Source organism: Cheilinus undulatus, linkage group 2, assembly GCF_018320785.1.
Source record: "Cheilinus undulatus linkage group 2, ASM1832078v1, whole genome shotgun sequence".
Classification (NCBI taxonomy): domain Eukaryota; kingdom Metazoa; phylum Chordata; class Actinopteri; order Labriformes; family Labridae; genus Cheilinus; species Cheilinus undulatus.
This window is the reverse complement of record NC_054866.1, coordinates 6975935-7003070: the sequence shown is the minus strand read 5'-3', so window position 1 is coordinate 7003070 and position 27136 is coordinate 6975935. Positions and strand designations below refer to the sequence as shown.

At 39.2% G+C, this 27136-nt stretch overlaps 1 protein-coding gene across 7 annotated transcripts in view; it reads left to right on the top strand.

Moving 5' to 3' along the window:
• Positions 1-4059: 4059 nt before the first annotated feature.
• trip12 (thyroid hormone receptor interactor 12) overlaps positions 4060-27136 on the top strand; it is a 51495-nt gene continuing 28418 nt past the window's right edge. The window contains exons 1-8 of one of the 7 annotated variants that reach the window (XM_041800125.1): positions 4060-4193; positions 10998-11144; positions 14863-14973; positions 15180-15967; positions 24482-24587; positions 25005-25141; positions 26561-26644; positions 27037-27132. In XM_041800125.1, coding sequence (XP_041656059.1) covers positions 11047-11144; positions 14863-14973; positions 15180-15967; positions 24482-24587; positions 25005-25141; positions 26561-26644; positions 27037-27132 — 1420 coding nt within the window. In that variant the 5' untranslated portion in view covers positions 4060-4193; positions 10998-11046. The other 6 variants (XM_041800151.1, XM_041800143.1, XM_041800117.1 and 3 more) reach the window with 6 other exon arrangements.

Here is a 27136-nt window from a genome sequence, read left to right as displayed (position 1 = left end):
TTAGAATTTATTTTCTAGACATTTTTGGAGAGGACAGGACAGTGAATGTTGCAGGAAATCAGTATGAGAAAGTAAGTAATATTTATAAAGTTGTTTGAGTTACAAACATATCAGATTTAATGATCAACTGAAAGAGGGTTTAGCATAACAGTTGAGTCTAATGGGGTATTATAATCTTGTTTGTCTCATAGTCCTTAAAGAGCTTTCTTATTTCATATTGTGTTTTTTTCCCTCATAAACGTGTAGTTTATTTTGATGTTGACACTGTTCAGCTGGTTGTTACAGTTTTTTTCAATTGGTTTGGCTCATTTCTTGAAACAGAAATTACATTCTCAAAATAACATGGACAAACCTCCAAACCACTTGGCAATTGTTCACAACAGAATTGAATTTCTCCTTCATTTTATCACAGTTCAAATGTCTTAGTACATGTCTCAATGTCCCAGTACATCTTTGCAAATGATTAAGTACAGCTAGCCTGCATTTAGCACAATTTCCAAGTGAATAGATGTTGTTGATTAAACTGATGGTTGACTTCTCAGTCTAATGGTTGTTCTCTCCAAAACATGTCAGCATCATTTCATTGCATAAGTTATCACATGACCAATACTCTGTTCAATTGTCAAAATTAGTCAAGAACATACTGTAAACTCATGAATACCATACATGTCCATGATTGTGAATGCTGCCAAACATGTTTATATAGAGCTTTTTTGTTTATGTGTTTATATTACAGAATGTTATGCTGTATACATTTTCTTTTTGCCCTTATGTATGAAAGTTACTTAAAGTATCTTGAAATCCTATATATATATATATATATATGTTTTTTTTTTTTTTTTTTTTTTTAGTTTTATACACAATTGTATTCTGTCAGCTAGACCAAAAAAAAACAAAACAAAAAAAAACAAAACAAAAAAAAAAAAAAACAACTAGCACAGTAACCACTGTCAATGAAGGACTGGTCTAAGACTGAGAGGTGGACATGAGGGATATTTCAGTGATTTCATCTGACTTACAAGTGACTGTTTAATTTGTTGGAGAAAAAAATCAAAATACATATTGTGTATTGCAATTCATTTTTTAAAATGCTGAGGAATGATATTTGGTCTATATCATTCGACTAAGGGGAGTGCCAGCATTAATTTTCTTTTTTACATAAAGCACTGACGAAAACAGACTTTGCTGGAAGGAAGTTGACTGGAAGTTTAACTCACTTTTGCAAAAGCTGGCATATAATATAAACTACTCTTTAGCAACAATGGAGGGAAAAGGGGCCCAACATCCCCAGCTTCACCAACATCATGTCCTCTGCCTTTGATGATATCATCCTTTGAAGCCTTTATAGGCTTTAGAAAGATCCTGTCATCCTTTAGAGAATAAACATTCCATCCTTGCCTTTAAAAGATGATCCTTTAAATTTTGTAAAACAATCTATCCTTTACCTCTAAAGACCATGTCACCCTTTAGAGCACAGGTGTCAAACTCAAGGCCCATGAACAGTTAAATCTGGCCCACAAGATGCTCTCATATTTCTGTTATAACTGGCCCATCAGTATGAGGTCTGCAGATTTCCTCAAGTATGAAAATGTGAACTTATCCTGATGATTTAAGGTATCCTTGTTAAGTCACAAAATCTGAAAAAGTAAGGAGTAAAAATATTTAGATAAGAAGTCAGGAATGTGGGCAATAAATTAATTTGTGTTTTAATTTTACATTTTCAATTGAGCATCTCACAACTAGGACTTAAACTTAAGATTTTGACTTTTTATTTCATACTTTGAGCATTTCAACTCATAATTTTGACTTCTCATGTAATATTTTGAGCTTTAAGGTTCATAATTCTAATTTTTAAGTGATAATTTTACCTTTTTAACCAAGTCTTTCTTTATTTTACCTCGTATTTTCAACTCCAAACTTTGACTTCATAATCCCATAGTTTGACCTTTTAGACTCACAGTTTAAAATTTTGAATCATATTTTGACTTTTAATTTCTTGATTACAAATTTTATTTCATATTTTGACCTTTTAAACTCATGATTTTGTCTTTCTTTCTAATATATTTGCCATTAAAAAAAACATTTTTCAATTTCAATTTCATGCTTTGACCTTTTTGAACTAATAAATTTACTTTTCTCAGATTGTGAGCCTTTAAACTTAACTTTTTACCTGTTTAAATGTCAAAATTGTTCATCATCAGTGCTATGTTTTTTTCATATTTTATTACCGTGATGCAAGGTTGACAGTTTATGGTTAAAAAGGTGACCCTGTTGGGCCCTCAGGTTAGTCCTGAATCTAGAATTCGGCCCCTGCTGTGACTGAGTTTCACACCCCTGCTTTAGAGCTTGTAAAACATTCCATCCTCTACCACTTGAGATGATGTCATCCTTATCAAATCAGTCCAGCTTACAAAACATTTCATTCTTGCCTTTGAAAATGATGACATCTGTTGAAGCTTGTAAAACATTCCACCCTTGCCTTTGAAGGTGCCGTCATTCTTGAAAGCTTATAAAACATTCCATCCTTGCCACAATGCAAGGCTCAATCAGCCACTGGATGAGCTTACTTCACAGACAGGGATTCTTGGCTAAAAATAAAGGAAACACAGTGCTCCAGACCAGACAGCCACTGGAGGCCAAAGGGGCCAAGCACACAAAGATAGCCTATATGACAGAGGAAAAAGTCACAGAAAGAGCATAGGCATGACCAGATTGAGACTGGAATTAACCTTACCCGATCTAGCACTGGCCATCAGTAAAACCAACCAGCCGAGGACGGTACAGAGGGCAGACTCAATGAGCAATAACATAAGGAAAACACAGTTGTAGGTCAAGATGGCTTAAACCTTCTAAAGAGCAGGCCATCATCTTGAGAGCTTACTAAACATTCCATCCTCTACCTTTGCAGATGTTGTCATCCTTTAAAGCTTCTCAAACATTGCATCCTTGTCTTTTAAAATGATGTCATCTTTAAAGCTTGTAAAACGTTCCATCTTTGCCTCAGAAAGATAATGTTTATCCGTTAAGCTTATAAAACATTTCACCCTTGCTTTTGAAGATGATGCTATCCCTATTGCTTCTACAACATTCCATCCATGCCTTTGAAGACGCAATCCTTTAGAGCTTCTTAAACAATCCACTTTCATCCTTGCCTTTGACATCTTCCTTTCAAGCTTTTAAACATTTCATTCTTGCCTTTGAAGGTGTCATCTTTTATAGCTTCTAACATGTTGAAGATGCCATCTTTTGGTGATTGTAAAACCGTTAACATTTAATTCCCCCCTCATAAAATGCCATTCTTTAATGCTTCTAAAACATTTTATCATAGCCTTTAAAGATGATGAAATCCTTTAAAGCTTCTTGAACATTCCATCCTTGCCTCCAAACATAGCCTCATTTAAAGCTTGTTCAGTCCAGCTTCTCAAACATTTCATCTTTTCCTTTGCAGATATAATCTTCAGAAACTTATTTCACATTCCATCCTTGTCATTGCAGATAGTGCCATTGTCAAAAGCTTCAAGAACATTCCATCTTTGCTTTTGAACATGCCAACCTTTGAAACTTCTAAAAAATTCTGCATTCCATCAAAAATGCTATAAATATTTCATCCTTGCCTATGCAGATGATTTGATCCTGAAATACTTGCCTTTGAGGATGGAATCCCTTAAATCGTCTTAAACATCCCACATTCCATCCTTTCCTTTGAAAATCACTTTCCAGTAAGGCTTTTGAAACATTTATTCCTTGCCTCTGAAGATTAAGTCATCCAATAAAGTTTGTAAAACGTGCCATCCTAGCCTTTGGAAAAATACAATCTTTTCAAGCAAATAAAGCATTTCATCCTTGCATTTGAGGCTAATGCCATCCTTTAAAGCTTACAAAACATTCCATCCTTGCCTTTAAAGATAGTGCCATCCTTTAAAGCATATTAAACATTGCAACGAGTCCAAATCTTGAATTTTACTTCTGAGTTAATTATCAGGTTAAGACACTCAGCTTTTTGAAGGACGTCACTGGTTCAAAACATACGTATGCCGAGTGCTTTCATCAGGAGTAAATAATCCCTGCGCGGATGAATCTGGCGGACGTATATTGCGGTTGTAGGCCCCTCAGCTGATGTGAAGCTAACAGAGGTAGAGAGAAAAGAGGAGCTGGTGCACTGTCTGTTACAACTACAACACTGGAACAAATAGGTAACAACATTAATCCAAAGGTAGATTTTTATGACATCTCAGCCAACAGCCTCTTTGACCTCGGAGATTATTGAATGTCGACGTACATCGGAGGAACTATGAATCAGTGTTAGGAAAATATCTCGAATCCCGTTCCTGCTTTCCTGTTTTTTTTGTGTCTAAAAGGTATCAGAGGCCATTTCTTTGAGCTAACTGGCGCTTACTAACGAGACAACTTGTAAAATTAAACAAAACTTGACATAATGGTCTCTGAAAATGTGATTTGAGTTGTACCGTGATCGTTGTTTGTCTAAAAAAAACTGATTGTGTCGAGCTGGCAGAGCCTAAGCCATCGACAACAAGGCTGCTAATGTTAAGTAGCTTGCATGCTGCTAGCTGCTGCTAGCCCTAATAACGCTCTTGTTTGTCAGATCCGTGACTGCCCTGCTCCAGTTTAGTCGGTATCCTAAAGGTCAGTGGTTTACTGTCATCTACTGAGATAGTTTAACACTCACTGAGTAGCAACCGAAGCCTCTAATGCTAACAGGCTGGTGTTTATTTAGTCAGTTTACTATTTAACAGTGAATGGTCATTGAAGGATCAGTCGTTAGACTAGCTTTAGCTTTAGCTTCGATAATTACCGTTGATCGTTGCTGCTGATTTGTTGAATATGAATCCTGACGTCCCTTTAGATGACTTTTCCCCTCTGTTGTTTGTTTGAAGTTTACTGCTTGGCTAACGTTAGCTTACATGGCTATCGGCCTTGAGTGAAAACACTGGAGATCCCCCAAGCGAGCTAACGGTGGCTAACAGAGCTAGCTCCACTGGTGTGCTGGACACTGCGGTGACAGTTTGTGGATCTCTGTGGATCCACTTCGAGCTGACAGCTACCTGCTAGTAATTTTATCAGGTCATTACACTCTATGAAAGATTAGCCAACGTACCGTTGAGGTAGGGATATTTTTCTATAAATTTGATCGGAGTTAGCTGTCGTTGCTAGCCTGCTAGCTTTATCATATTAAACCCCTTTTAAAGACGGTCCGGTCGGTGCTGCCATTTTCGATCTGTAGCAGGTGAATGTGGTCGTTTTACGCTGGTAAACGTCTAATGTGAGTAATGTTTTGACCTTCTTCCTATCACAGCGATGTTTAACGGGCTAACAGTGTTGGCTGTGGGGGTTTATCAGAGCTAAACAGGCTGACACGCCGGTATCGACTACGCATTTCCAGCAAACAACTGCTACAAGTTCACTTTAGCTTTCTGCTGTGGGATTCAGAGCCTTTACGTGCTTTATTTTATTCACATTCAGCAGGTACAAGCATCCCTCCTGGGATTTTTGCTTTAGTATGGATATGTATTGTGTATGTATTGTATATGTATTGTAAAGGAGCTGTTCGGATATGAGCAGCTAAACAGGCTAGCCGTGGTGGTAGGGAAGTACGTCAGAAACTCGGGCCTCTGTAAAAAATGGACTCTGTGGTGGTTTGGTGACTGGTTAGGTGTAGTTTTAATACCTCGATAACAGGGGCTGTCTGTAGCTGTAGACACATAGTTTCAGTCTTGATCCAGTCTCAGTTAAGACTCCAGTATTGAGAATAAACAGAGAGGAGGATGCGGTGTCAGAGCAGGCCTAACATGGCCCTGAGAGCGTGTCTACTGTGGCGTATTTTAATGATCAATCATATCAGCTATTAATCTCCTACCACATCCCTGTTAGGTATCCACCTTATTCAGGTGGTGTTAAGGCTGGGTTTCAGAGCTCTTAGTGGATTTAATTAAATCATCCTGTTGTGAGTCCAGTTTAAAGGTACCAGTGTGACATTTGGCCCAAATGACTTAGAAGTGAACATGTTAGTGTTATTAGTTTGGAGTAAAATATCCAGATATAAACTGTGTATTGCAATTCAGTGTTTAAGAAAAATAAACTAAGGTATTAGTGCTGGGCAATTAATAGAGGTTCAGTTACAATTTTTGCTTTCCTTGATCATGGTCACAGGATAATCTGAATTAAATGATAACTGTGCCACATACTGTGTTGCACTTGTAGGTTTACCTTATTTTGGTGGTTTTTTTCCAGTGTTTTCATATTTAGGCTTTGAAACTATTTTCATTCAGTTATTTTGTATCATAACTTGGGATGCACAATATTATTGGTATGATGTAGGCATGATCAGATTTTAGCTTAAAAAGTGCATTATCTGTATTGGCAGATATGAACATTTCTGCCAATATTTACAGCCAAAATTTTGCCTATGAAAATCTATATCAGATGTAAATATTTGCCATATGAGCAAAAAGTTACTGGAGTTTAAGTCTGGTTAAACAGAGTATTTTTCTTCATTCATAATCATTCCTAAAACTTTAAAGTGTGTTTAAAGGACTGAAATTTGTTAATTTGTTCATCCTCAAACTTTAAATTATGTCTTTTAAGAACTGAAGATTTAGGTTTGAACTACATTTAAGTATCAGTATTGATATTGCTAAAATTATTTTGTAAATATTTGCGTATATAATATCTGCAAAAATAATCATAACTAATCATAACTCTAAATTTGAGTGTTTTTAAAGCATATATATATATATATATTGCTTGTTTTAAACGCTTCCATTGTTAAAGTTGAATATATGCAGGTGATTCAGATGTTGTACAATCAAAGAGAAATTGTGTTAAATAATCAAGATTTTGATATAAAATCAAAGTTTTGGCCATTACCAGTAAGCCCTATAAAATGGGGTTTTTGGTCCATAATCCCCAACCGAGTTCTGGGATTGTGAAACATTCTGACACCAGGTCATTCAGGAGAGTACCAGCATTTACTTTTTCGACATAAAGCTCATATGAGTTATCAAGGTTTAGCAGACTTCATCTTACTATCACTATTACAGTACTGTGCAGAACTTTAAGGCATGTTTGGGCCAAAAATTGAGGATGAAATAAGGTGTGTAATGGCAGGTAAGCCCACCTCAGGGCACTATCAGGTAGGAAGAAGGATTAACACTACACCAGTTGTGCTCTCCTTGCATATTACCAGGGACGTGAGAAAATTACCTATAGAAGAAATAAAGTTCACACCTTCAGGGGTTGATGTGGCAAATAAGTGTGGCCCAGGGTACTGTCTGGGCAGGTAGTAGAGTGTCCACAAGCCACTGTTCATGCTGTGGATGCCCCAAGGGCCCAAAACCACTGGTGTTCTCTGAGTATATTACCAGGAGGGAAGAGGCCTGGACAAAAGAAATGCTACAAACTCGACCTTGGCTGCCGAGTGACACTCTGGCCCCGTCCACACGGAGATGAAACAATATATTGCCGTTTCATTTTGAAAAAGTTTTCCGTAACGGCGGGATTGATTCAGGAAATATCCGTAAGTTTCCCTTCTGGTTGTTCTCCACGTTGGATTTAAGAACATGCGTGTGTTTCGCGGTGGTGGTAAAGGAGCATCAGATTTTGCTGTAAAAGTCATAATAAGCTCAGTAGCTTCTGCAGCACGAACACAACCCTGTAATCAGCCATCGTTGTTTTGGCCGGACCTGCGCAGGCATCTTAAGAGAGCTACGCTATGTGTGACATAGTCATCTCAAGAAAGATGCGGTTGGCCGTCCACACGGAGACGAAACGGTAGTCATTTATGGATTTGTGGACTTGGGGACCTGGTTTCAAAAAGTATCGTTTACAGTCACCCAAAACGCCATTTCCGTGTGGATGAAACGCAGATACGACAAAAAACTTTTGCGTATACTCCTGAATTCGTCTCCGTGTGGACGGGGCCCTCATTTGTGTTGACGTGTCAAGCTTGACTTCCCCCCCAGGTTTGGGACATAGGGCCATGTGATGAATCCTTAGCACCCCGCATGCCTAAAACCTTTGCGCATGACTGTATGTACCAACAGTCTTTCTTTTATGTTGGCTGTCTTTTGTTTTACAAAAGTAAACAACTGACTATGTCTACTATTCTGCAAAAATGAAGGGAAAAAGACCCCAACATCCCCAGCTTCAAAGCCATTCTGTCTTCTGCCTATGATGATGTCATCCTTTAAAGTCTTCAAAAGGCTTTAGAAAGATATTGTCATCAAAGCTTATAAAACATTCCACCCTTGCCTTTTAAATCAGTGTTAGTTATCCACCTTATTGAGACGGCTAAATGTGTTAAGGCTGTATTTCTGGGCTCTGAGAGTATTTGATGATCAAATCATCCTGTTGTGTCCAATTTGAAGATATCAATCACACCTCATCATTAACATTCCCTCTTACATCAATGGATGGGTGAGAAGAAGAAGACAAGACTATTGTACTCAAGTAAAACTACAGTTAATTTGATTAAAGTAAGCAGAAGTAAAGTAGCGGTCTGTAAAATCTACCCAGCGGTTAAAAAAAGTAATTGTTTACTCAAAGAGTTGGGTACCGAGTCACTGTTAGTGATACATGAGGGGGTTGTGCTTTAAAATCTCACCTTCCAAAGAGAATATGGCTTTCCAGCCTGGTTGTTCAGGTAAAGTCACACCTTTAGAGGTGGTGTGGTAGCATTTTGGCTGTCCGTTTACACCAGAACAGCGTTTTGGTGCCTGAAAACGCAACAATTTGGAGACGGGGTCCAGAGTAGAAGTTTTTCAAAAGGCCCCCATCTCAGCCTCTGTGTAAACAGGGAAAAAGGCAGTTTTTGAAAACGCACATGCGCGCTATGGCTGCAGTCAGCTGGTCAAGCGCGAGTGTTGCAACACTCTGAACCGAGCCGTCTGGTGTAGTTCACTGTGATTCAGCTTGTCAAGTCACAGACAGCAGGGTTTAGAAAAGGGGACACATTATTCTTGTTTGGAGGGCTATCAAATCGACTTTCTTTAGATAAAGTCATGCTATTAATTTTAGAAATTTCTTTTCCTTTTTTATCTATTATCAATTTAATCACTGTAATCACCATTGTAGCGCAGCAGAGAAATTCAACGGCTCATATTAAGGTAAAAAGACTACATTGTTATAATGTAGGCTAGATATCCACTGAGAATCATTAATTTTCCAGGGACAAATTCAGCTCCTACAGCCTTTAATTTTTGTGGATTTACTCATAAAGCACGGCGCTACTCATGAGCGCAGCTGGAGCCTTTTCAGAATATTTCTGTTTTCCTTTATATCTTCTTCTAGGAAGTGATCGCAAGACTGGTATTGCAACGCATTGTTGTGATTATATGTTCCGTGAAATTTTGCAGCCGCACTATGATGGAGGAGGATTTAGTGATAAATTACTCTCATGCACCCGTTTGTGATAAAAATGCCACACATTATCAAAAAAACATGAAAAACAGTGTGCATTAGTATCCTTGTTGTAGAAACTGTTTTATTGTGAAGTAAATCACCTTACTACAGTGTTTTTGTGTTTCCTGCGGTCCCTCACATTGCTGTGTAAACGTGGAACTTTTTGGATGAAAATGGAAAATGAAACAAAATGTTGGATATACCTGCTATAGAAATCACACTGCTAACTAGCTATTATAGGGTAGAGCGGAGCAATGTAGATGCTACAATGCTTAAGTAATGTCTACTAGTGCGTAGCTATGGCCTAGATTCAACATAGAAATCAAAGCAGGCTCAACTGTACTGCTAATAAGTAAACATATTGTTGGGGCATTAATTTAACAGCCCAGACAGAGATTGCATCCTGGAAGGGTAAATCAAGGTGTGAAAGCAGAGGGTAAATAAATACATCAACTTTGGTTATTATTATCATTATAATTGTTATTGTAGCCTTTGTTTTTGATTGTATCAGCTGATTTGTCTGGTTTCTAGCTCATGCTCTTTCTATTTTTGTGTAGAGATGCGTAGATTTTTGCTGATATCTGATATTCTGATATTATCAAACTCATGTGAGTAGATACCCATATATGCACAGCTTTTAGTAGTTAAAAAAATGTCTGTCCTGTATTGGAACTAGCATTTTAATGATTTTAATTGTCCTGATTGAACAGCAGTTTTGCAGAGTGATTCCTTTAGACAGTCCTGACAAAGTACTTAAAATAACACAATTAGAACACATTCTCTTGACTGTATGAACTGAAATTAGCTGGAGTACAGACCTAAAAGATCAATCCTACTGCTGGGCATTTAATACAGTATAAATTTCAATGACAATTTTGTCTTCCCACAATCACTAAAACAAGATAATCCTGTTTAGGCAAAGGCTGTGACACATGCTTGTTTGCTCATGTGGTAAATGTTAAGACATTTGTTGTAGTATTTTGGCCATGACAGGGATTATCTTTCTTTATTCATTATAATTATACATCAGTATTTTGGTGCTTTTCTATTTTCTATTCAGTTGTTTTGATTTATTCCATTTTCTCCAAGTGATTTGAGAGAGTTTGATTACATGCATTTGATGCAGATTTTGTGAAATTAATGATGATCGTGTTTGTGATCTTGGTACCAGTTAAAATAATATGGCTTATGTTTAATGCCATAATCAAGCCAAATAATTTTCATATCTGCCCATATTCATACTGATATTGTGCTGATAATATCATGCGTTTCTATCTCGGTCCTTTAACACGTGGCAGTGTTGAGGATACGCTTGGCCAGTGGTTCTCTAATGGAGTTTGTACTCTGTGAGGTAGTGCCATATAAACATAATGAGAATATCTAACCTCTGATCATCGCTAATGTGCTGAGTTATTCAAGGACGTCTATTGTCATTCTGTAACATGTGACCTATAAGGAGAACCTAATTACTCAGCTCCTGTTTAAGGGGAGAGCCTGAGGTTGATGGTGAGCTGTCACATGGAAACCTTTTAATCTGTATCTACATTCATATGCGTCTTCTTTCTCTTGTTTTCTTACAGTGAATGGTAGTGTCTAGAAAGGGTATGTCCCTTCAGGAGAGAGGTGCCAATGTCCAACCGGCCTAATTCCAATCCAGGGGGGTCACTGCGCCGTTCACAGAGGAACACTGCTGCGGCCCAGCCACAAGACCATACAGTTGCGGGAAGGTGAGTTGGCCTACACTCTTACTGTCTGGTTTGGTTAAAGTCACCAATGCTGTAATCATGGTTTGTTGTCAGTTAGCTTTGGTTTTCCAATAAATGAACCATGCACATTAAGACACATTATTCTTATCTGATCAACATTAGTGTCTTTATATGTTTTTTTGTGCAAAGAAGTACACGAGTTCTACATTTCGGAGAAAACATGAAGAACATATTAAAACAGTGGCTGCCATTGTTAGTCAGTACACTCTTGGTAGTGATGTTGAACGGTTTTATTTTCTCTTCATCCTTCAAGTCTTTTTATTTCAACCTGAGTGCAGTTTAAGTGAAGAGGACTTTTGGAAGAATTTCTTATGTGTAGACTGAACAATGCAACGATACAATTTCAATACAATTTGATATTGGAGCCTACTATCAATATAAGACAATTTCTATGCACATATTTCACACAGTTACAGAAAAGAAGTAGTTTCTGTGATTTAATTACTGAAAGGTTTCTGTATTTAATAAAGAAATCACTAAACAAAAAGAACAAAGACATTTGTTTTCCTTTACAGTAACATTTGTTTAATACTGCAGATGTTTCTTTTAATAACCTAAAATAGAGAGCCCCTGATTACTTTTGAATTTGGAACATAATGTGAACATTTGTGTAAAAACATGCTGATTTAAAACTGCAAACATTTCAGGTACCAACATGATTATTTCTTCAAGTTGTCAGGTCACTCAAAAGCACTAATATGTACTTTTTCTACAACTTTTCATAATCATGATAAAGTCTATTGGCCTCTGTTTTCCTGTTTTTGTTTTATTTTTCTTGAACTCATTCACTCACACACTTTTGGAATTGAATAGATATTTTTTGTTCTATTTCATCCCTTCAGACTCTTAGTCCAGATTTTAGTTTGGCATGTAGTTCATTTGTAGTTCTGTGGGACATTATGAGATTTTAATGGGATTGAACCTATTGATATGATGTTACAGTGATGACAGTTAGGAAAAACTTATTTTATGGGCAATCTCATGGGCAGCAGCCTCATAAAAAGAGGGAATGGTGGGTGGGGGGCGTATAAAGAGAGCAGCTGTCCTGCTTGAACCACATTGAGTTCAGACTGCTTATATTTTCATTATAAATCTAACGTGACACAGCAGACTACAGTTTGTCAAAGGAGGACTGAAACAGCAGACTTACTTCTGTTTATCTACAGAGTCTGTATCAGACACCACTCAAGCTACTTTAGACATAACGAGGGAAAATGGTTTATGTCTAAAAACGATCTCATAAGGCGGTTGTATACAGATAAAAAATGCAGCCATAGTCGACAAAATAAGGTGAGAGGCCTCTTGGAATAGTCTCTGTTTGAAATATGTGCGCAAAGCCAAGAGAGGATTGGATATTCTCTTTATCTCAGCTGCTGCTACCGCTTGAGGAGCGCTTAAAGGCGGAAACTGTCAACAGGTGTTCCGGGGGAATTTCAAAATAAAAACATAGCTTAAAGGTGATCATCAATGATCAATGTTTTGATACTCTATAAATCTGATGGATAATTAATTAACCTAATGCATACATTGATTGTTGCGCCCCTACTATTTGGGGGAAGGAAAAAGCCCCCAACATCCGCAGCCTCAGCAACAGTCCATCCCCTGCCGTTGATGATGATGGCACCCTTTTAAAGGTTATAAAACATTCCATCCTTGTTAGGGGTGTAAACCTCTCCTTCTTATGGCAATTTGATTGGAATATCAATTCACAGGCTACGATTCAGTAACAATTCATTAAAATACAGCATGATTGGGTCTGGTTCAGTTCAGTTTGGTATGGTATGGATAGAACCCGAATAGTCTAAGTGCCTTTGAGTTTGGTTATAAAAGACTAAATCCCAGGCCCGCTGTTCAAACTTTCTTTCGTTATGTTCACAAAATTAAAATTTTATCATATATATGCCAAGCTGTCTCACTTAATTGCTTTTAATGAAACATAATTCTTTGTCTTTTTGCACTTGTAACTTCACTAGCTTTATTAATCCTTATAACAGTATAAGTTAAATATTATATTTGACCAAGAAGCACAAATTAAAGCAAATTTAACAATTAAAAAAGATGGATCAACACGATGACAGAGTTCTATGTGTCTGCTTGTAAAGGAGTATAATGAGTTTAAATAATGTTGTACACATTAAAATAAAATCACCTTTCTATACATAATATTTTTATTTTTATAATTCCTCTTGATGTAAATGTTAAGTCTTCATGTCACTTAAATAGTGTATCTCCACTCTCTTTGTATCTGTTCTTGTTTTTTATTCTTGAATTGATCCCCAGCTCAATGAAATTTTCTCTTTGATATATCAGTTGGCTCAGACATATTGATTGAGTTACTGAATCCGTCATTCTTGTCAACACATCATGGTTGGAAACCCAGCAGTTAAACAGACTGTGGATAAAGCGATAACCAAAGACTTAACTGAGTTTTAACTAAGAAAGTGTTTAATACTCAGGTCTGTTTGTGCTATGTTTAGTGTTAGCATCTTAGCTAAACATTAGCTATGTGTTTGCTATGCCAGACATTACAAAAGTTATACTTCCATCATATTAAGTCGACAAGACTTGATTTCTGCGGTGGAGAACTGTAACTGTAAGATGTTTTGGTGATGATCAGTGCAACACATCCAGCTACCTAGCTAACCTACCTACCTACAGCTAACGTTACACTCTCTGTGTCTTGCAAGATTGGAGACACTGAGCCAAAGCGTAGCAGAACAAGCTATGATAACAAGCAGCACAGCCCCATTGAACTGATCTCCAATGCTAACACTGGTGCATAGACTGAATCATGTTACATTTTCATGGATCCAGGGCACCACAGACCAGTGCACTCGGACCTTTGACCTGAAGACTGGTTAACCAGTTCAGATAGAATTATCTTTACACCACTAATTCATGCCTTTAAAGATGGTGTCATCTTTTAAAGCCTTTAAAAAGTTCATCCTTGCCTTTGTATACATACTAGTAGGACTGTCCTCCTGACTGTGAAGCCATGCTGTTGTAACTCGAGTGTCATGGCATTGTATTGTTGAAATAGGCAAGACAACTAATCAACCTTCATACCTGTGGATGCACTAGGTGTTTTTGAGCATTCCACAACTTTCCCAGTTTTTCTTACCCCCGTAAACATGTGAATCTCTCCACATTTGAAAATGGGCTGTGGATGGGATTTGTGCTGCTTCAACCACAGCCTCTAGTGGACCTGAAAGAAATTGAGCTTTTTAAAAACTTGAGTGCTGGCATCTCATTTTCTAATACTGAAGGTTGGCGGTGCAGCCTTTGTTAAAAATTTCTGACATTGTAGAACTCTGGAGTATTTCTTTGTACAACAGACATTTAAAATACACCACTGTTGATCTAATAAAGTAAAAATATTAATGAGGAGTGTTTAGTAGTGATAATGGAGAAACAACCTGCTGGTGTTTACTGTATCTCTAATAAATGTAAATGTAGACTCAGCCCAGTCTGACTCTTTGATCAAAGGTAAAGCTAATTGTTTCTTCTCTTATCATAGTCTAACAGTGACTAACCCATTTTTACCTGCTAAAGTGTTAATGATCAAAGGGAATGCAAACTTGGTCGGCCAGAAATGATTGGGGATTGATCAAGTCTCTTTCATGTGGCTTGATTCTATAAACCCACACTGTCACTTGCTCTTTAATTTTCAACCTTACAGGTTGCAGTCAGAGCAGGTAAAACAAAAAGCAAATTCCCCTCCTGAAAGTAGAAGACCTAATTCTAAGGCTTCCAAAGCCACTGGCCAGCCCAGAGGGCACAGCTCACGAAGGTACCCCTCTCTCTACTTGGTGCTTATTGTGTGTGCTTGTGTGTCTGACAGGTTTGTAGTTCTGTCCATAATGTCATTCTAAATACAGTTCAGAAGAAGACAAATCTGCAATATGGTGTATTTTTGATTTGTAACATGTAATCAATCACTTTGACTGTTTGGGCGGTTCTCTAAGGTAGTGTTTTGTTGTCCTTGTTTCCTGGCAGAAGCGGTCTCAGTCTGTCTGTGGCTTCAGTCGTGTTACAAGACGAGCCAGAGGCTGCAGGGACATCAGAACCAGAGCGAGCAGGCCACCAGTCAAAGAGTGAAGGCACCCGAGGGTTGAAGAGAAGCGAAGCTCCTGACCAAATCAGTACCTTCAGACCGACACCCGCCAAGAAGCCCAAATCGCTCCCATTACCCAGAGACAATACCTCAGAGACCAGGAAGGGCCCAGCCAAGTCCAAGAAGAAATCCCTCTCGTCAGAACCGCCTGCTGTGTCAGGGCGAAGCCAGAGCAAGAAGAGCGGGGCCACCGGGGCCTCACCAATCCAGAAACGGAAGAAAGCAGACTCTCTCCCCGGTCTTAGTAGCACCGCTGGGTCCCTCCCAAATCGTACCGAGGGCAGGACAGCAAAACCCACCAAGCTGGCGTCTAAATCGGCCGCCTCAGCCAAAGCTGGGTGTAGCAACGTGACAGACTCCTCCTCCTCTGCCTCCACCTCTTCCTCTTCCTCCACAACAGGAACCAACAGCACCACCACACCAGGCGCCCGAGTCAAACAGGGAAAAGATCAGACCAAGGCACGACGCTCCCGTTCAGCCTCAAGCCCCTCCCCACGCCGCAGCACCCGCGACAAGGAGCAGGCCAAAAGCACCAGCTCTTCAAAGTTTGAGTGGGCAGCACGCTTCAACCCCAAAGTCAACCTGCCAAAACCCAAACTGTCCTTACCTGGATCCTCCAAAACCGAGACCTCCAAGCCTGGGCCATCAGGACTACAAGCTAAACTAGCAAGTGAGTTCCCTAAGTGTTCTTACCCTCTCTCTACCAAACCTAACCTTGATCCTTAACTTGGACCAATAAGACCACAAGCGAAACTAGCCAGTGAGTGCCCTTTGTGTTCTAACCCTCACCTTACCCTAACCTTACCCTGACCTACCCTAAACTTAACCCTGGGCCATCAGGACTTCAAGCTAAACTAGCAAGGGAGTTCCTTAAGTGTTCTAACCCTCTCGCTACACAGAGAGTGTAGCGAGACTCAAAAAAGACAAATATCTGCTTAAATTAGGGTTATTTGGACTTGACAGAGATCCATGCTGGACCCAGACATTGATTTGTGGTCATATATTGGGATTCCTGACATTTATTTGGACCTGGTTTCAGGTACACAAAGCAGAGCCTGAAGGCACACTTAGCTCAGTTCATGGATGTGAAAGTGAATCAATGAACAAGTGAGCGAGTAGTAGATTGATAATTAGATTAATTGATTCTCTGTATTGTAGCTAGTTATTCATCTACTTCTAACTTAAGGCAGTCTGTGTAAAGATCGCTCTGTGGTTAGATCTACTTGCAAAACTTTGGGCTGCAGCTTATTTAAAATGAGATCAACATACCGAGAACAAATTCTCACAGTACAGCTCTCACATTAGATATTATGTTTTATAAACTGTTAAAGTGCTGGATATGTTCACTTCATGAAGCGTTCATGTAAATACTTCAGGATTTAACCTACATTATTTAATCTGTGATAAATATCGGTGGACTTGACAGTTTTTTTCTTTCTCGTATAAAACCAGCCATGTTAATAAGACACTGTGGCAATATTTATACAGTGATCAAACATAATCCGTTGTCATTAGATGCCTTGTCACATTAGGTATTATTTAACTGTATGGCTGATTTGCTGAAATTTAAGGTTTCAATTTTCCTTCAAGGTAAAAGGAACAAGAATAGAGTTTATATTTATCACCAACTAGATGCTTTTCTACTGTAGCAGTCCAGCTTCATCTTGTGTCATTTTAATGAACCCGATGACTTAAAACATTTTTGTACATGTATGCTCTCAGCTGAGGATCTGTACTGACTGCGGTTAACATAATTAAGATGTTGTTTAAAAAAACAGCACTTATCAGCTGAAATAAAGTAGTTTACTGCTTATTCTCTTTTGATTTCCATCACTCATTCCTTCTGCAACCCAGCTACTGGAACGGCAGACTTGCTGTCTGTGACGTCACACACCTAGCCTCAGCAGCCTACCCGCAAAGTAAGGGTATGGGTGTCTGTAGAGACGTAAACTCTTTAGAGGTTTAGTGTACCAAACAGTACTCGATCAAACCGGACCACCCGATGGAAATGTAGTTTAAGTGTTCTGACCCCGACCGTAACCTACCATAACTCTAACCCTAACCTACACTAACCCTGGGCCAGCAGGACTACAAGCTAAACTAGCAAGTGAGTTCCCTGAGTGTTCTAACCATGACTTCACCCAAACCCTCCCTTAATAACCCTTTTACATTCTCTGACTTTGTAAACCGTCTGTTTCCACCTATTAGACAACGTTTCAGTACTTTGTAGGCAAACATTTGTTTTTGTTTTACATGTGGGTTAAATGACTCTGATTCAATGATGCAGAAGGTCAGGTTCAAAACATTGAAAATGAATTGGCATTATAGCACTTCTGTTCTTTTGTCACAAAGTCTGTGGGTTATTTCAACAAGTTTTATGTTAAAGCCTGAAATAAGGTTGGTGATAAACACAAGCTTTAGATATTTCAGTGGTTTTTCTATCCTGTAAGATATCTCTGGGATGGCCCCAGTGGTCAAATTTGATTACCAGGGCCCCAGACTAACTTTTTCTGCCACCGTCCCTGAACTGTCCTGGAAATGTAAGCTTTTCTAATGGATAGCCCCAGAGGATCTGCTGTTGTACCGAGTGTTGGCTTCACTGAGGATATTTTACATAAACACATAGTTTATATCAGAGCTGTCTACCCACCTAAATTCAAAAATCTACTAGGAACTTATGTTTTTATACTGGTACCTTTATTTAAAAGAGCAATAATTGGTAAGCTATATCATATATTATAGTGGTATTCAGATAAAAGGCTATTAAATGAAGCAAAATATTCCAACCAAATAAAATACTGACATCCTCTTTGATTCAGTCTTACTGTAGTTTTCAGTAGGACTTGAAAGGTTAACAAAATTGCTGGCAGAAAGTCCTTTAAGTTGACAGTAGTGCTACAATTGAGTTGTATAGAAGTATTTTAATTTTCACACCAAGATAACCTTTTATTTTTTTTTATTTTGATTATTCTGAAAGCAGTGCTGTAAAAACTTATTTTTTTTATGCTGCTTAACATTTTTGTGTTTTGAGTTAAGAAAACACTTCTGCTTCTACTATTATTACTATCTACATTTTCTTCAGTAGTCAAGCAAGTAAACTCAGGATACCAATATGGATTATATGGGAATCCCAATTACAGTTTCGTCCAATATAATTTCAATTGTACATTATTACCAAATGAATGAGGAGGAAATAAAAACAGAGCATTGAGATAAATCAGTAGAGGTTTATCCAGACCTCTACCTATGGTGTTCATCTGTTTGGTATAAATACAGATAGAGACACTGCGTACAACAAAGAGACTATGTCCAGAGTGGATCTGTTCTCATGGCGAGTGTGGCTGTCACTGAGCTGGTGAAGCGGCTCAGATTTCGTCAACTGAAACTGGAGAATAGCTCGGCACATGAACACTGCTGCTATCTCAGTTAACAGTGGGGCAAAATTAACTAAAGAAGTAAAGATAGCATACTAAAACTTCTGTCAAAATGGAAAATAATCCTTTAAAAATAGGTTGTTTATGGTGAAGCAAACTTTCATTGAGTCACTGGATACATACCCACCAATATTCAGCAGTTAAAGTGTAACTAGAACCTGAGATACTGAGGAGCATCTACCCTGGTGTTGAAGAAAAATTGTCTTTACACCATCATGGACAGGGCCGCTCACTCTCTGTACTGTCACAATAATGTCATAACCATCCAAGTAAGACTAACCACGAGCTACCTAAGGGATAAAGCTGCAACCACATGCGTCACCTTCTTCCACATCAGCCAGTGACACTGAAATGTCTAGATTTGGACCCAAATCCCATAGATTCTGTGTCCACAGCATTCATTTGTGTCATGCACTTAGGAGACAGTCGCTCTCTTTTTGGTCAGTCTTTGTCATTCCACAGCACATGCTGGCCGGTCTCTGGTCATTCCAGAAATGCCGCTCTTCTTCCCTGGAGACACAGGCCAAGTCTTTTGATCAGCAGAGCCACGTCGAGCAGATCAAGTCAAACAGGGAAACACATAGCAGACTGATCATTTATCCCATCACTTAATCAACATCCTATCAAAACAGGAAGTAAATGGACAATAAATCGTCACCAGACAGGAAAAGTAACAAGCTGCTAGTGTGATTCTCTGTTTAATGCCCAGTGATCTGGGGATCCAGCTGCTCTGCTGTGCTCTCCTGCTTCAAGAACAGACTCAGTGGCTGAGGGTCCTGTGAGTCAGGGTAACAAAAAATCAACGCTCATGTATGAGCTGTCTTTGCAAAGCGGTCCAGTTTGGTTCAGTACAGTTTTCCCACGGTTTAGCTCGATGTTAATCTTACCCGTATTTCCTCAGCTGATAGCTGATAGCAGTCCAGCCTGGCTCATGATGGGAAATTCTGCTTTTTTAAAAGGTCCAGATCATTTGGCTTAGCTTAGTTGAGTTAAATGTTTTGCTCCCAAAAAGCTCTTCATTTGGTACCAGTTTGGCTTTTCAAATATGGATTAACTAATGACAAAGGATGGAGGAAAGGGAACTGGCACTCAAACGGGAGCTAGCTACAATGGCTAACAAAAAGAGCTGTTTCATTGAACAGGCTCATTATGGATGGCTTATCATTTCTCAGTCATTTATCCCTCATGGTTTATTCGGTTGATAGTATGTCACCATTTAATTTTGTTTGTGACAAAATTATGATTTTTTATATGTTAAAGGGTACAGCTAGCCTCTTGGCTCTGGGCTAGACGATGCTAGATGCTAGGGGGTTAACAGGATTGATTAATTTTGATCCCCTCCATGCCTGGTAAATGGGTTTAACTCAAAAAAAATATTTTTTTGGTAGGTCTAGAGATCTTACTGGGTGTTTATAATCAACATTCAGTACTATGTCTTAATTTCAGAGGATAATTGCTGTGTAGAGGTCCATTTAGGGCTGTAAAGTACTAACTTTCCTACGTTCCCATTCAGTCCTACCTGCTGTCCCCCCACTTCCTGTCCCCTAACGGATATTCAGGATTATGTAATATCAAATAACCTATTGTTAACCGATGCTAAATTAATACTTTTTAGATACTGCAGGGGCCTAAACAGTGCTTGAGTCGATACTTTTAAGTGAAAATAATTGTTAAAAGTCATGGTGTGGATAAAAACAGTGTCGGTATTGTAAATGATTTGAAGAAATACCTAAAAAAAAAAAAAAAAAAACAGCTGCCAAGAAGACGAATACATAGCCTACAGTCAGGGAGAGATTTTAAAGTGTAGTATCCAGACTCGACAGTCCCAGATCAGCTCTACACTGGTGATCCAGCAGAGGTCTGGAGTGCACGCTGGAGTGAACGTGAGCTCTCTGGGTCATGGAGGGGTCAGTGAGCTCTTGGAGGGGGGTAGACTAAGTTGGGCTCTCTGCCATGGGTCCCAGGCCTAAATGGAGAGACCCCTCCTAAGTTGGCGTTGCTGGTAGTTTCACCAGCTGACTGCGGCTGTTTGAGGGCAGGGAAGGACTCATAGGCTGTCAAAGAAGACCCTCGCCTTTCCCTTTCTTTACTTCTGTTGAACTCTATAAGTAAAACGTACCATAGCTGAGGCTGCTGAGGCGATGGTAAGTAGGAACAGACAGAACGGTTTGTTTTTCAGTCATTCTGCTGGCTTTGAGGTTAACAGTGTTGAAATGATAATGTCACCGCCATAACTATAGCAGACATTTACAACAGCAGAAAGGAAATGATGCATTTATATCTTTAAACAACAACAACAGTCGTTTTAACTTTAAAATCTTTATTTCTGTGCTGCTAAGGTCTGAGTCAGAGCTCTAACATGAAGGTTGTTCTGTCATAGGGCCATGCTGTGGTTACTATTAATACCCATCCAGTCAGTGGAACAGCCAGCACTAGGGCCTTTACTATACTGAAATATAACACAAGGTAACACTGGACTGGAATGGGATTAATGCTCCAACATCCAAACAGACCTCAGTAAGTCAGACATTAAGGATCTCAGAGTATCTTATGAATGACTGGAACCACAGCTGAAAAGATAGTCAGTAGTATGTTCTTATATCTAATATCAAGCCCAAATTAACCCTTAGTCAAGCTCCCGTCTCCTCTGTTACTTTTACTGGGTTAGACTAAACCTACCGTAAAATTCAGTGTTTGACCCACACGTCTGCAGAGGTGGCTGTAGATTATGCAAAAGGCGACTTCAATCCTGGATTTTAAGGATTTGATCAAGGTTTGTCAACAGGCTCTTTCCTACTTGAAACAATAGAAATTAGCCCTCAGTTTGACTAATTTTAATGGCCTTAAATTGGTCTGATTATTTGATGAACTTGTCCTTGTTGAAATAATTAAGACAAGATACAGGAAGGTGTATGATGCTAGCTACAAATCTATAAAAACTTACAATTAAAGTCACAAGTTAAAATGGTTGGAAATTTCACTGATGTCTTATGATAATGATGTGGGCTAACGTAGTTGCTTGCTCAACTTCCTGCGCTTGTGCTTTTGTGAAACTGACTCTGATTTCTCTCTGAGTGTACCAAAATTTTTTTTGCTTTCTTTAAACATACTTCTGTTCTTGGATTTTTTTGATGAACCAACCAATAAGGCTCAACAGTTTTGTTTCCAGAAGCAAAAATCCTGTTCATTTTCTCCTCAGCAGATTTGAAAATTAGCGATGTTACCTAAGGTATCCAAGCTAGACTTATCTGAGAGTGAAACAATGGTAGAGCAACATTGTTTTAAGTAAAACATGTTCGTTCACAATCTCAGCCAAAAAATACTACAGTACCCACAATCCCCAAGTGTCACAGAGACATCTCTGATTGGTGGGGTCTCCAGTAACCATGTTAATGTCTACAGAGCCTGCAAACAAAGGCTGTCGACTGTTGATGACAACAATACGTGCCTCCACATTAAGTACATTTACAGTTTAAAGCTTGAAAAGCTACCATTAACAATAAAGAAAATGAATCACAATGGATTGTGGGATATGTTCCTCCTTCCTCCTTCGAAAGAAAGATGCTCGCAGTCTTGTACCTTTTCCCTTTACCCTATTTTGAAAAACATTTTTGTGTCCAATCATGTTTCATAGTCATAAGTATCAGGTAGCAAGATAGCTTTTTTCATGCATTGTAACCTGTAGAAAACAAAAGTTCATAAGATATCAACCTGGTTTTAAGAAAAAACTTTATTCATGATCTCAGCCAGAATCACTACTACTACTCAGATCCTCCTACAGACTCCTTGTTGCTTTTAAAAGTAGACAAATCATTCATCTAATTAGGATGGATTCACTTTTTTGCTATCTTTTACAGGTTTTAAATAATTACTGTTAAAGTTTCATGATGATTCTTGGCTCTCAAGCCCAAAACACACCAGTGCCAGACCGGTGCATTGAGTCACTTGACTCCCCTCAGTTGCCTTCCCTAACACACAACGATAGCAGCGCGTCACCAGTCAAACTCCCCGCCAGCCACTACGTGGCCAGGTGCTTGATACCTGAGCCGAAAGCCCGCTCTGGGATCTCCTCACTTGTAGGTGAAAAAACAAAAGGAGCAGTGGTATTTCACCAGCAGCTGAAGCCTCCTGTTTATTTTACACCTAGAACAAAAGATGGCACAAAATTTCTTTTGCTGTTCTCTCAAACAGAGCTGCCAATATGGCAGCTGAGAAGGACAAAAAAGCTGCTCTCTCAGGGAAACACTCCCCCAGCTGTGGCTGGTGGTGTTGGGAAAAGAGCAGTGTCCTTAAAACCAGGTATTCACTGTGCAGTTTTTGTCCGATTCAGCCACAAATTTTGAGTATGACTCACTTTGAAGTCGGGCCGACTTTAATTTGGATCAGGCGTTGTTTGTCGTGCTGTGTACAGGGGCATACAATGGCCAAACACAGCCTGACTGCAACCCCACAGGCTGCTCCTGACTGGTCGGATGGATTTTTGGCATGTTTGATATTTTGGTTGTACAACTCCAGACACTTCACAGTTAGATCAGAAATGCGAGCAGAATAAACTTCATTTGTAAACTGTTAGACAGTGTCTTAAATTAAACTGAGAAAATCTAAGCACAAGGAGGCACATCAGAGCACAAAGGCAGGTTTGAATTGAACGTTTGAGGAAAATTGGAGTCTCAACTCAAGTCATAATATCGCAATGTTTTGTCTGGTGATATTTCGTATCGTTACGTCCACCAAGTATTGATTTTTTTCAAATCAATTGCTAATATGAACTGAAATATTTGATAATGGAAAAATAAAATCAATGTTTGGACAATTGTTTGTCCAGTGAGGTCGGCAGAGGTGACGGTCACAGAGCAGGAGAAACGGTGTACAGAAACCATGGCAGCACCAGAAGAAGGGCGTTAGGAATACAAGCAGGGCACGAATGAGATGGACATGACACAAGGTTTGCAATAAGATAAAATACCGCGGAAATACGACAAACATGATGGCAAGGCTAATGCTAAATCAGCTAAACAGTTGAAAAAATGGTATAAATCACAATATGCCTTAATATATGGTATCGCAGTACTCACTATAAATGTTTAAATTGCAATAATATCGAATCATGACCCAAGTATCGTGATAATATCGTATTGTGGGGCCACTAGTGATTCCCACCCCTAATGAGTCATGATCACAAAATGATAAAATGTGCTCTTTGGGTTCTGCAGCTATAACAACTTCATGACCAGCATTAAGCTGATGCTAATGCTGGTTGACTAATATTAAAGAACAATGTCAACATAATGTAAAGCTGATGGTACTACTTTACATATCATCGGTATCAAATGTTTTTCTCTTCCCTTCCAGCATATGCCAATATTCTGCGGTAGTTGATGGGTTGAATTTCCAGTGTCGTCATCCACAAAGTCATAAACAAAAAAGGCATTTTTCATAGTTAACACTAAGGTTAAGAAATGGGATTAAAACATTCCTGGATCATGATGTGGATATCTGGAATTTTGCCTTTTAACCATGTTGAATGAACCAAAGTAAGGTTGCAATTCCTAAAAACACTTGGCCTGGTTGGAAGTTTGTCTGACAGGAAGTAGCCCAGAAGATAGTTGTTAAGAGACTAATCCAGCTCTGAAAGTGGCTGTGATAGTAAGTATGGTTAGGGGAAGACATGATCACATCAGACATCACAGAATTGTTATCCAGTGACAGTGAATAGTCCTCACCTGTTTTTTCTGTCTTTTTCACATCAGATTTGAGGAAATCCACTAAGAAGCGCAGCGAGTCTCCTCCAGCAGAGCTCCCCAGCTTTCGGCGGAGCACACGTCAGAAGACCACGGGCTCCTGTGCCAGCACCAGGTACTGATCACATGATGACTAAAGGCTGGTTTTACTCCTACAGCTTGTTGGTTTAGTTCTGATTCAGACAGTGAAATGAACCCTTGCTGTGTTTTTCCTTTGTCTTGGTTGGTGTTCTCTGAAATACTGAAAAGAAGGCCAAAGTTCACACATTATGTTAATGTCAAAGCCTGATTTTTCCCCTGTGTAGGTTAACAGTTGCCATGTATGAGCTAGTTAACCTGCCCAAACAGCTTGTTTCTTGGTTTGGGATTTCTCATTTCAAGTTAAAAATCTGTTTGCTTTAAAATACACTGACCAAGAAGGTCTAATTTCTCTTTGATATTGGAGTAGCTGAGGATATTTTTCAAGAATAAACCAGACTGAACAGTCCTTCACGATGACTCTCACACCATTAATCTTTTCCCTGTGTCACAGTCGGCGGGGCTCAGGCCTGGGCAAGCGCGGGGCAGCCGACGCTCGCCGACAGGAGAAAATGGCTGACTCTGACAACAACCAGGATGGGGCCAACTCATCAGCCGCTCGCACTGATGAGGCATCACAAGGTGCTTCAGGTACCAGTCTTCCCACTTTTTAGACTGTTGATGGATAGGAGGACATGAGCAACATTGAGAAACGCTCAAAAGAGGGTGGTCATGTGACGTCACAGTCAGTGTGACTTTCTTTTGTTCCAGCCGCTGAGCAGCAGAAAGTTCAGACTGGTGACAGAAATCAGTAGGGAGTAAGCGGTAAACAGCGTTATGTCAGCTGAAAAGTGTCATCTTTTTAATAACTGCCTCTTGATGTCCACCACGGTCAGTACAGATCCTATGCTGATAGAATATGCTTATAGAAATAAAGACACAAGATGAAGCTGGGCTGTTCACAAACATTCAGTTAGTGATGAATATAATCTAAACTCCACTCAATTTTCCTTCCTCTTTCCTTAAAGGAAAATTAAGACTCATTGCTCATTGAGCAGACAGACGTGTTTCAGAATGTTTGGCCACTCAGCCTGTATGAGCAGTCGTGTCCCACTGAAAGTAACACTGCTGCATACCCTCTATAAGAAGCAGGATCATCAGGACGATATTAACAAGTTGATCTTAGCTGATAGGATATTTAAATGTTGTTCAGACCCAAAACTTCAGTCCTTCATCAGACTTTAAAGTTGAAGGAATTATGATGAATAATCAAACAGACTTCAGCTGATATAGAATTGTTGGTCCAGCCTAAAACTCCACTTACTTGTTTATTTGTATGGCCAGTATTTACAGCTGATAAAGGTAGATTTTTATAGCCAAAATATCAGTGTTAAGTATTGGCAGAAATTGTTGTATCTTTCAGTAGCACCTATTTTTCAAGCAAATATGTGCTGATATGATACCATGCTGGTGATGTTGTGGATCTTAAGTTGTTTGGCTGATGGCATATGTTGATGATTCCAGATCAGGGAGGCAACAATTTGAGCAGGAAAATAATCACACTAACATCTCACACCTAAGGATTGTTTGGACTAATAATCAGCTGAAACAAAGCTTAAATCCAGCTCCAGATAAGGCCCAAAATTAGGTTTAAAATCATGAGTATGTAGTCTGCCTAAGTGGGTCATTGGGTCAGCTATGGTCATCACTAGCATCACCAGTCCAGATATTCCATACCTGTCACACTAGTTAGTCTGCATCCTGCTCTCCTCTGCTCATCCAATCAGATACAACTATTTCAGTGCATTTTATGTGTTAATATCTGATTGAAGCAGCCAGTAAGAGTCCGTACTGGAACATCAGTCTAACTGTGACTGGCTGATAAAGTCCCTAAAGGAGAAGTCAGCTGACAGACATAGCCAGACTTGTTTATGGTCATGAACTGTCCTGTGTTTCTGTCATGACTTGACTTCAACTTCAGTCAGCTGGAGTTTCCCACATCACTTCCTCCTTCAGCCTTTAACTTTCACTTTCAGTTTTAACCTGCTCTGTTTCTCTTTCTCCCCTTAGCTTCAAGCTCAGTTGCTGGAGCTGTAGGCATGACCACGTCTGGAGAGAGCGAGTCTGATGACTCTGAAATGGGACGGCTTCAAGGTAACTCACTTTTTATATGCCATAAACACTTCCTTATCTTACTGATTTATCTGGTATACCATCTTTAGTATGTGTTAGATACAGTACACATTCATTCATTAATTATTCACTTTTAATGAAAAACTTTAAATTTCAATCTGTAAATTTAAAATTAAACCTAGATTTGAAATATACACACCAGTTGTAATACTGCAACCTTTTGTCCGTTGTTATATGAACCGTTTATACATTTATTTGTGCACTGCTTTGGTAGTGCTAACCTGTTTTCCATGGCGATAAGGCTTACTGAACTGAATTGTTCACATCACTGCGATTCGGACTGATCTATCTGTTTGGTACATGAATGGATAAATGCTTCTCCTCTAAACCAAGGGTATTTTTTGTCCTCTTAGCCCTACTGGAGGCCAGGGGTCTCCCCCCACATCTTTTCGGGCCCCTGGGACCCCGCATGTCACAGCTGTTCCACAGGACCATTGGCAGTGGAGCCAGTAA